The sequence below is a fragment of the Osmerus mordax genome, chromosome 14 (assembly GCF_038355195.1).
Source record: "Osmerus mordax isolate fOsmMor3 chromosome 14, fOsmMor3.pri, whole genome shotgun sequence".
Taxonomy (NCBI): Eukaryota; Metazoa; Chordata; class Actinopteri; order Osmeriformes; family Osmeridae; genus Osmerus; species Osmerus mordax.
Genome location: NC_090063.1, coordinates 17,030,871 through 17,041,801, shown reverse-complemented (window position 1 = coordinate 17,041,801; position 10,931 = coordinate 17,030,871). Strand labels below are relative to the sequence as shown.

The 10,931-nt window shown below is 51.3% G+C and overlaps 2 protein-coding genes across 2 annotated transcripts in view; one reads left to right on the top strand and one right to left on the bottom strand.

Annotated features, from left to right (window-relative positions):
- Window positions 1-14: 14 nt before the first annotated feature.
- ints12 (integrator complex subunit 12) lies at window positions 15-3,420 on the bottom strand. Its single transcript, XM_067251102.1, is given in 19 exon segments — window positions 15-565; window positions 567-656; window positions 658-876; window positions 879-986; window positions 989-1,036; window positions 1,039-1,062; window positions 1,192-1,260; window positions 1,263-1,313; window positions 1,315-1,350; window positions 1,760-1,819; window positions 1,821-1,920; window positions 2,092-2,237; window positions 2,239-2,289; window positions 2,651-2,806; window positions 3,083-3,115; window positions 3,117-3,143; window positions 3,145-3,189; window positions 3,192-3,254; window positions 3,406-3,420. Coding segments are annotated over 19 exon segments (1,428 nt in total). The 3' UTR covers window positions 15-478.
- Window positions 3,421-3,575: 155 nt separating this feature from the next.
- Window positions 3,576-10,931, top strand: part of gstcd (glutathione S-transferase, C-terminal domain containing) — a 30,051-nt gene continuing 22,695 nt past the window's right edge. Inside the window, 9 exon segments of the mRNA XM_067251101.1 lie at window positions 3,576-3,623; window positions 4,387-4,632; window positions 4,634-4,735; window positions 4,737-4,760; window positions 4,897-5,098; window positions 5,270-5,409; window positions 5,411-5,542; window positions 7,817-8,083; window positions 10,457-10,550. Of these exon segments, the coding sequence (XP_067107202.1) occupies window positions 3,576-3,623; window positions 4,387-4,632; window positions 4,634-4,735; window positions 4,737-4,760; window positions 4,897-5,098; window positions 5,270-5,409; window positions 5,411-5,542; window positions 7,817-8,083; window positions 10,457-10,550 (1,255 nt within the window).

The following is a 10,931-nucleotide window of genomic DNA, read 5'->3' as shown; positions in this document are numbered from 1 at the left end:
AAAAGACAGACAACTTCATAGAGGCATTTTATTAGTTTTTTTCCGTCAGTAAAAAAAAAACGTGACATTGATGATCCAGTTGGGGTCGAACAAAGAGCCGCTGACACGGTTGCCACGCCGACCACGACCCACAAGGCCCTGCCAGCAGCATTTCATATTTTTGAACGTAAAAATTCAAGTATTCAGTTCCACTGGGCTGATTCCATGTTAACGGTATTTCCTCTCGACACGACACTGTGACCGGACTGGTGCCCCTATCTTCACTGGACGCATCTGGACTTCTGACAACCGTGTTCCTTTCTGATCATCCCACCATCCATCCATCCATCTGTTCATCTACTAAATCAATTCCACATACACCTTATAAGCAAACCTTTCTAACTTGAGCCATCTCTTTCTACCCCCCTGCCCTTCTGTTTTCCCCTCCCTCCGTCTCTTTCTCACTCTCCCTGACTCCCTCCCTCTCTCCCCCCCTCCCTCACTTCTTCAGTTTCTTCTGGGCAGCTTTCTTCTTCACCATCTGCAGGCGTTTCAGAGCGTTCAGCTGCGACTCCTGGGAGGTCGGGTGTCTTGTCCGCGCCCGGCGCCGCCCCAGCCCCCCCTGCCGCCTTCGCCCCCCCCCCGTTCCCCCCCAGGCTCGGGGACCCCCCGCCGGGGAGAGCTGGCCCCGCCCCCCCTCCCCTCCCCGCTGGGGGCGCGGCTCAGCCCCTGCTTGCCCCCCGTCAGGGAGGGGGGGGGGGTTTTCTGAGGCACAGAAGTAGAACCGGAGCCGTTGTTGCTGCTGCCCCCCCCCAACTTGGTACTGCCCAGGGACGACTTGGCTCCGGCCAGGCCGGACAGTACCACTGGCTTCTGTCCGGAGGGGGGGCCGGGGGGGGGGCAGCCTTGCTGCTGCTGCTGGGGGTGGAGGAGGAGGAGGAGGAAGGGGGAGGGAGTTTGGAGGAAGGGGGCCCGGTGGAGGAGGTCTTGGCTCCGAAGGCAGCCCCAAGCCGGTCAGACCGCTGGAGGAGGGGAGGGAGGAGCTGGAGACGGAGGGGGGGTGGAGGAGACACTGGTGGAGGGCTGGAGACACACACACACACACAACACACAGCTGTAGAACCAACAATCATAATAACATCTCCAGTATGACACAGCTGTGGAGCTTACAACATGAATAACTTCTCCAGTGTGTGTGTGTGTGTGTCCCACCTTCCCCTCGGAGCGTTTGAAGGCCTGGAAGGTGCTGCTGGTGTCCGGCCGGCTCCTCCCCTTCCTGCTGTCCTCACCAGCAGCTCCGCCTTCACCAGGGGGGCACTGGCCCCCCCCACGGGGGGACGTCTTCTGGGGCGGCTTCTGGGTCTTCTGGGCCTGGGTGGGGGGGAGAGATAGGAGGGGGTGGGGGTGGTGGGGGTGAGAGAGGAGGGGGTTGAGGAGAGGGAGGGGGGGTGGGGAAAGAGAGGAGGGGGGGTGAGTGGAGAGAGAGGAGGGGGGGGGTGTGGGAGAGAGAGGAGGGGGGGGGGGTGTGGGGGAGAGAGAGGTGGGGGGGTGGTGGAGAGAGAGGAGGGGGGTGGGGAGAGGAGGGGAGGGGGGGGGTGGGGAGAGAGAGGAGGGGGGGGGGGGGTCGGGGAGAGAGAGAGGAGAGGGGGGTGGGGGAGAGAGAGGAGGGGGGGTTGTGGGGGGAGGAGAGGGTAGAGCGGTGACCCTTGATCTTCATCCCTGAGCACCCTTACTATGCGTTTGACCCCTGTGTGACCCCCCTGACCCCATCCATCCTCACCATGCGTTTGATCTGCCGCGTGCAGCGGGCGCAGTACCAGATGAGCCGGGGGTCGTTGGCAATCCTTGTCCGTCACCTGGGGCTTGTGGCAGTCCTGGTGGTACAGGTTGTGGCACTCCTGGCATTCCACCAGCTGGTTCCCTGAAGTCACCGTCATCTGCCTGGGGGCGCCACCACAGAAGAAGACAGACAGGGAAGTGGGTTTAGGCAGACAGGAAGTATTTAGAACGTGTGGATTCTGAAGGCTGATCTGTAGAGGGTTGGGGCGGGGTGTGTGGGGGGTCTGATTTGTAGTCTTTTTATGCTCCCCCCTCCTCTCTCTCCCCCCTCACCTGCACACCACGCAAGCCAGGCCCATCTCCATGGCGAAATCGTCGGCGCTGGTCTCGTCGAAGCTGGACAGGTCCGGCAGGGCGAGAGGCAGGTCCCGGCTGGTCGCCACGGTCACCGGGGACGAGCTGCTCTCCTGCTTCTCCACCCCGGGGCTTCTTAGGGGGGTCAGGCCCCTCGCCCTGCTCCACCACCCGCACCTGGGGAGGGGGGAGGGGAGAGAGGACAGGGAGAGCAGGTGGGGGGTGGTGAGATGAGGGGAGATGTGAGGAGCGAGGCAAGGGAAAGTGAGAAGACAGGGAGGGGAGAAGGGGTGTGTGGGGAAGGGGAGGGAGAAGGGGTGTGGGGTAGGGGAGGGAGAAGGGGGAGGGGGGTGAGGAAAGAAAAGATGAGAGAAAATATTGAGTCAACAAGACTTCTCCTGTATCGGGCACTTGTATGTGCAACAATATTGTCTTCCAAGCCTTCCACTTCAAACCAATCAACCACAACAGACACGTTCCACCATGAATCTGTGCCCTGCCTTCTCCTTCTCCAGAGAGCCCATCCCTCAGTCCTCACCTTCTCAGCAGGCCTCTTCTCCACCTCCTTCCTGCTCTTGTCTGAGCTGCTGGACTTGCTGCTGCCGCTGCTGCTGCTGGACGAGGACGAGCTGGACGACGACTTGGAGTCCTGCTTGCTCATCTTAGAAACCGACAGCTTGGACACCTCCACCTCCTACCAACACAAAGTCCACACTCAGTGCTGAAGCTACAAAAGACAAGAAACAGTTTGCCTATGCAAGACAGCAAAACAAGGTTTACTACCACAAGATTACGTTTTTTTTGGGTACAAGACTTACAAAAAGTATATTTACAACACATTGAAAATTGACGTTGGGAGAACAATCGCAACCGAAGCAATGTCCGCACTGTCAATGAATATAAGTAACACTTGCCCAAACCTTTACTACACAGTCCATTCTACTATCTCCACTGCGCTCAAGTATCCTACCTTCTGTAGAGATCGATAGGACGAGTCGGTGGTTTCTTCCGGAGAGAGACTCGTCCAGGAGGGGCTTTTAGCTTCTCCGCGGAGTCTTTGCTCTTGGAGTGCAGGTACCACCCAACCCCTTCAAGAAGACAGGGTCCAAATCCAGACTCACCGACGCAGCCCATGACCGACACTGGGAAAGCGGCCACAATAACAGCCGTTTTAATGCTGTGTTTTCAGTTCACAAAGGGAATCGATGACATATCAAGTTAATTATGTAACTTGATAAAGCAAATACGTATGTGGCTAGTTAGTAGCTAAATAAGGAAGTGATCATACAGTACTGAAGTCTTGACCATCATTCAGTAGAAATGTAGCTGATAGCCAGCTAGCATCTAGGCTACCGAGGCTAGACAAGCTTGCGTTCCTAGCTGTGCAGTTTGAGATCGTCGTGTCTGTTTACCTTACCTTGTACTACGTGTTTTTCTCACAATGTTATGGTTAATCAGGACATATGTTTAGTGACAACACAACAAGTGACGCTGGCATTACTGCTGCGACAGTAGTGGCAAGAAACGCCTTTACTTCCTACTACGGCCCGACACGTCCAGCATTTATATACGTCCCAAGAAACAACGTGAGGTTTTATTTTTTCGTTTGGCTCAACTCAATTAAATTAAACTATTATCTCAACTTTATACATCTCGATTTTAATTATATTAAATGCAAGGGATTTATGATAAATAATTTTGCAATAGAGCCCTGTAATTGTTTTTAATTGACTACAAATTAAACCGGACGACTTAAAGTGTTACACAGAGTCAGTTGCGTTCAAAACAACGTGGGTTTGTTGAAACAAGGAAAACAACACTCACACTGTAAGTATTTTACCTCCCGCGTTGTATAACGTGTATAACGAGTCATGAACTAACAGTAATACAGTACACCATGAACATTTGGTTGTTTACTTTAGTAGTAAAGTTGTATAGTCGGTTGAAGCTGAAGGAAAAACAGGAGAACACAATCTTAAATTTGCCATGGTTCAATGTTGCTACACTGCATCGTTGTGTTGTTGTTGTTTTTTTACAGATTTTGAGCCACCTAGCTTGCACGAACATACACCATCGCCATGCCATTTTAAGTTTAATACAGGACTCGGAAAATTAACCTTCTTGGGTCATTAAGAACTGAATAAGCCTACCAACTGTAAGTTGAGAAGAACTGTATGTTATAAACGAGAATTAACATCAACAGACGTCAACAAGCCGTTGGTCGAAATGGGAGAAAACGGACTCAACACCGCAGCAAGAGCGCCCTCTACCTAGACCACCCCTCCACCTCCGATCTCCCCTCTCCACACCTCCATCACTCTCTTCCTCCTCTCCTACTGCGAGTGCAAGTCTTTCCAAGTGTTCCTCCGTCTCCTCCAACCCCCCCCGCGCCTCCCCCCGATGTTGGGGGACGCGGGTGCCAGAGTTCCTGGGGGTGTCGGAGGTGTGCGTGGAGGGACCTCCCCCGGGCTGGTGAGGGGCTGCCGTCTGCCGGCCGTGCTGGACGGGGCAGGGAGGTTACTGCAGGGCTGGGCTGGCTGTGGTGCTCAGACACATCGTCAGCAGGACGGTGGAGGCTGACTCTTGCAGGGGGGGCGTGTCTGCACTGCTGGGTTTCAAGAGCAACGTGTCTGAAAGCCTGCGCTGAGGTACGGGAATCATGCTTATAAACAGTGTTTGTTTAGATTACGCTTTCATCCAAATAGTTGGGGTGGATTTGAACCTGGAACTTCTTGATATACAGTAACTCCCCCTCCCCTCTCTCCTCTCCCTCTCCTCCCCCAGGTGAGCCCGTGGACCAGGTTGTGTGAACTCAGCATCCCCTCAGCTGTGGAGTCCCTCCTCCTGCGGCCCTCCGACCAATCCCTGCTCCTCCCCGACGCCATCCTCCAATTAGAGAAGACGCTGGGCGAGCCAGTCAAGGTTCACAACAATGACAAGATCCGCCGGCAGAAACTACGCCTGAGAAAGAAGAAAGAGGAGGAGGGTTCAGATCCTCAGAAGGTGAGTTCTGGGCTTATGAAACTAAGAACTATGTACTTGATATAAGTAGATTATTATACTTTTTAGCTTGTTGCTTAAACGACTGTAAAAGCCTTCAGAAATGCTGGATTATTCCCCCTTTTTATATCTAGTCCATAAACGCTCCTTTTTTGAGAATGTTACGTTTGACCTCCAGACTCCCCAGGAGAGCTCAGGCACCGCCCCCGCCCTCCTACCCTGAACCCGGAGCCCTCGGACGGGCTAGAGCTGCAGGCTGCACTGGCCAAGCTCTCGGTGGGTGCAGTTTACACCTCCATCCACCAGAGAGTGCTCTGAGATCAGGAAGGTGAAAACCGCAGCGCTGCCTGCCCTGGAGCATGTCTTTGCGGAGGGGCTTTACTTCACTCTGACAGACATGGTGTTGCTGCCCTGCATACATCACTTCCTGGTGAGACCACAAGTTTTAATCAGCTTTTATTTGATCTTTTTTTATTTACTTCTTTAACTCAGGGGGAGTAGGTTTCATTTTTCAATGGCAAATCTACCACCCCTTGAATTTAGTTTTATAATTACTTTTATTATCCGCTGTAATCTACTCTGTTTTAGGCTTCTCTGTTCTCCTCTCTCCTGTCCTCTCATTCACTATGTGTGTGAAAAAGGTTTTCAAAGGTTGAAAAATAAATAAAGTTTCAACAAAGGTTGAAAGTCAAAAAATATTTTGAAAAAAGGTTTTGCAAGTTTGTGAAAATTGTTTTGAAAGGTTGAAAAACAAATGTGAAGAGTTTCTAAAGATTGAAAAAAATATTTTCACAAAAACGTTCTGAGAAAAAGATTTGCTCAAAAGTGTCCAAAACAAGTTAACATAATTGATGAATACTTAATGAGGACTCTACTATACTCTAATGTACTCTACTGAAAAAAGAAACCAAAAATGTACGTTATGGATGAGACTGAGGGAGTTAGCGATGTTAATATGACTGAGAGAAGAGACATGATCATCCACGGCCATAGGAGATGTTTGAAATTGTCGGCAACAAATTGTATTCCAGGGCGAATGCTCTATAGTGTCTTTCTGTATTGATGTATGGTCCTGTTACCAGGGTGACACTAAAACAGGTCGACTAAACAAAATGGCTACTTTTTAGTCTTTGCTGTCCTACTAACCACAGTCTTTTTAAACATGAGTATTTGTACTTCTACTTACATTTACATTACATTTAGTCATTTAGCAGACGCTCTTATCCAGAGTGACTTGCAGTAAGTACAGGGACATTCCCCCTAAGGCAAGAAGGGTGACGTGCCTTGCCCAAGGACACAACGTCATTTGGCACGGCCGGGAATCGAGCTGGCAACCTTCTGATTAATAGCCCCGATTCCCCAAACCGCTCAGCCACCTGACTCCCCTACTTGAGTGAAGGATGTTTGTACTTTTGCCATCTGTGGAGATCGACCTCTCCAGACTCCTTCCATACATGGGCCTGGATCCTCATAGCAGAGGTTAGGGTTAGGGATCCTCATCGCTCTCCGTATGAAGCCTGTAACTGATCCAGACGTCCTGGGTGTCTCCTCTCCAGGCCCCCGGGCACCTAGCCAGAGACACAGACGGCAAATGTAAACACACCGGGCAGTCGGGCACCATAGCCAGCGTGTGCAGTAATAACTCCTGGTTCCTACCTGCATGCTGCCCAAACACAAGGCAGATTTCATTTCCCCCGTGTTAAATCCTCATGTTTACCTTTCCCACCTGTGGGATGGCCTAATATAGACCTTCCTTCAGTCTCCCACAACCACTTGAGACGGATAGACAGTGCCGTCTTCATTACCGTGGTAACAAAAGAGCTCTCAGTGCCACCTCGTCACTCGTCCTTTATTTACACCTTGATTGCTGTGGCAACCGACCCCCTTTCATAATGAGGGCCGTCTCAAATGATGTGTGGCGCCTCGGAGGACTGTCTGGGCTAGACGGGTGCACTCACACACTCATACTCACACACACACACACACACACTCTTTCACACACCACATACACACATCTCTCTCCGCCTGCTAGGTAGGTCCCCGGAGTGACTGTACAATCAAAGTCTCTCCATGGCAGATGGAAAGTATCATTTTTCTAAAATCTGGTAGTTCACATCTCCCCATCTTTTGATTTCAAACCCACCAGTGTATTCTTCCTGTTTCCAGGTAGTGGATTCTACAGTGATTCCACGCTGTTTAAACCCCATGGCTGTGTGTGTGAGTGACTAGTTTATTTTACATTTAGTCATTTAGCAGACGCTCTTATCCAGAGCGACTTACATTAAGTACAGAGATATTCCCCTGAGGCAAGTAGGGGTGAAGTGCCTTGCCCAAGGACACAACGTAATTTGGCACTGCAGGGGAATCGAACTGGCAACCTTCTGATTACTAGCCCGATTCCCTAACCGCTCAGCCACCTGACTCCCACAGAGTGTTCGTGTCAGCGGGTTCCAGTTTCAGACTCAATCTGGCATCTTGCTGGCTCGCTGGATGACTGGCTGGCTGGTTGACTAGCTTACTGACTGACTCTCTCTCCCCATCTCTGTCTCATGTCTCCTCAGGGCTGTGGTGCCATTATGGGGATCCTGGACTCTCGGTTCAGTAGAGATGTCACTCCTCCTAGGTCACTTAACTAACTCAATCATCTCTCCTTCCTCTCTCTCCCTGTCTCTCTGTCTCTCTCTCTTTGTTTTCTGTCCCTCAGATCTCCCTCCAGACCCAGGGGTCCTCCAGCATGCTATCCCAGCTGCCCCTCCTGCTGCGCTGGTACCTCCGCGTCCAGGAAGTTCCTGGGGTCGCCCTGGCTGCCGAGGCCTGTGGTCTGGTCCTCTCCTCCCCGCAGGCCCCCTCGCCCGGCCCCCCCTGCCCCAGCGCAGCCTCTCCTGATCGGTGAAGCGCAGCAGGAAAGCCTGGGGACCGGGCCAGGGGGGCCTTCGTCGGAGGCCCCAGACCCACGATGACTAAACTGAAAGTAATTGATTTTCTTTTGTGGTTTCACCGTACTTCTTTTGATTGTTCCCCTCTTGTTCTCCTTGCCTTTCTTCTCTCTCTCTCTCTCTCTCTCTCTCTCTCTCTCTCTCTCCTCATCTCTCTCTCTCTCTCTCTGTGTCTCTCTGTGTCTGTCTCTCTCTCTCTCTCTCTCATCTCTCTCTCTCTCTCTCTCTCTCTCTGTGTGTCTTTCTCTCTCTCTCTCTCTCTCTCTCTCTCTCATCTCTCTCTCTCTCTCTCTCTCTCTCTCTCTCTCTCTGTGGGGTTTCAGGAGACAGTTGTTGGAAAGACTCATGGAGGCTCTTTTATAGCAGTCACACACACACATGTCCTCTCTCTACACGCATGCGCACACACACACACACACACACACACACAGTCCATCTGGGCCTCTTCTTGCTTATGATTCCCCTGAACTCAAACATAAAACCTTTTCATGCGCTATAGTCAGTTATTGAGTGTCCTAATCTACTGAGTTACCTCTTCAAGCTCGTCTCTGTACTTGTTAAAGTTTTTATTTATTTATTGTGAGACAATCTTTTCTTCGAGCCAAATTGATTTTATTATCATGTCCTTTTCTCCGTACATGGAGCAGCAGCCTTCTACTAGCTATGAAAAGATCTGAAAGAGGCATCTTTCCTGTCTCTCTCTAAACCCCCTCACGGCACTTCTCTATCGCTTCACCGGAGAGTTAATATCCCTCAGAGACCCAGGGTCTTTCTGAACCACCTGCCTCCTTCCCTCCTCCACACACACACACACACACACCACACACACACACACACACAGTCCTCAAGACGAAGCAGCCATAACTTTTACCGCCGGTTTTCACTGCCCTGCCATGGGTTACGAATCGAACAGCGATCTTCGCACACTCACACACACACACTCACTCTTCCTATAATCGCTGGCGTTGTCGTTGACACTCTTGACACTTGCGATATATGCCCCCCTAGAGTGAGACTGCTACAGTCTCTACTGGTCTCCTCTAGTTTTCCTCAGCTCTGCTGGTCTCTCCTGCTCTGCTGGTCTCTCCCTGCTCCTCTCCTGGCCTGCCATCCAGTCTGGGTAAGCATGCCGAAATGCCCTCTGTGACATGCTTGCGTGTAAAAAGGGCTATACAAATAAATTTGATTAGATTTTTGTATTTGACACACACTCATGTCATGTGACTGCCTGTGGCAGGAAGCTGGAGGAGGGGTGTCGTAAAAGTAACACATAGCTCGCTGAAATGTGTTTAGACACAGATGCGCTGCAGTGAACACACACACACATTCTTAGGTACACACACACATTCTTAGGTACAACACACAACACACACATTCTTAGGTACACACACACACACATTCTTAGGTACACACTCACACACACACATTCTTAGGTACACACACACACACACACACATTCTTAGGTACACACACACGCACATTCTTAGGTACACACACACACACACACATTCTAGGTACACACACACACACACATTCTTAGGTACACACACACACACACACACACACACACACACACACACAGGCTCCACAGTGCCCAGCCATGACAGCAGCTGCACTGCAGCCAACCTCCTAACCGTCCTGGCAGGGTGTCACTGTGTGTCTCGTAAGGCACACAGTGCCAGACAGACAGAGAGAGAGAGGGCTCCACTCTAAACCGTGTGACACGCTATCCCTCACCGCTGCTAACCAGCCAGCAGTCACACACACACACACCTCCCCTGTCCTGCTGAGAATATCTGTGATGGCCAGTGGTAACTCATTTTGGTTTTCGTCCTGAAGAAGGCCCATGTCAGCCACAGTGCTGCTTGCTCCTCAGCCGTGTGTGTGTGTGTGTGTGTGTGTGTGGCTGCCTTGATTGACAGCTCCTGCGCAGGCCAGCTGAGAGAGACCCACAACGCTGTCTCCTGCTGGTGTCTCCAGGGGATCAGCTTTTGCTCTGTGTGTGTGTGCATACCTAAAGTACATGAAAGTGTGTGTGTGGGTGTGTGTTGTTATGGTATCATACCAAAATGTCTATATATTGTGCACGTGTGTGTGTGTGTGTGTGTGTGTGGGCATGTTTAACTGTTCTTTTGGGGACCTGAATTCCCCTCAAGAATAGTAAACTGTTCGAGGGTTTTAGAGGGAGTGTAGTTAGAATGACCTAACAGGTTGGGAGTTAGGGATGGTTTTATGGTTAGGGTTAGGATTTGTCCACACAAGAATAGCCACACAAACCTGTGTGTGTCTTGGCATAATGTCCAGTATTCATATATACAGTATGTTGTTTATGTGTCATGTCCTGTGTTTACAGTTTATGTGTCTTGGTATCGTTCCCAGTGTTAATATTTGTGTGTGTGTGTCCTCAGGGCCGAGGCATCGAGGCAATCTTCTCTCCTCATCCCTGTCCATCCTGGTCTCTCTCCTGGGACTGTCTCCCTGCCTCCGTGAACCCCACTGAAGGTAAGACTCCCTTCATCCTCCTCCTCTCCTCTCCCCTCTCTCCTCTTTTCCCTCTCCTCCTCTCCCCCCTCTCCTCTTCTCCGGGTCCTCCTCCTCTCCTCTCCCCCTCTCCTCTTCTCCCTCTCCTCCTCTCCTCTTCTCCGGGTCCTCCTCTACTCTCCCCTCTTCTTTTCTCTCTCCCTCCTTCACAGCATCAACACTCCTAAACGATATCTCACTTTCTCCCTCCATCCATCTCACCACCCACCTTCTTTCCATCCCCCCTTTCATGTGTGTGTGTGTGTGTTCTCGGTGTGTGTGTTTCTCTGTGTGTGTGTGTGTGTCTGTGTGGGAGGGAGAGAGAGTGTCCAGCCAAGCCTCTCCAGTCTCTAATGTGTTTCC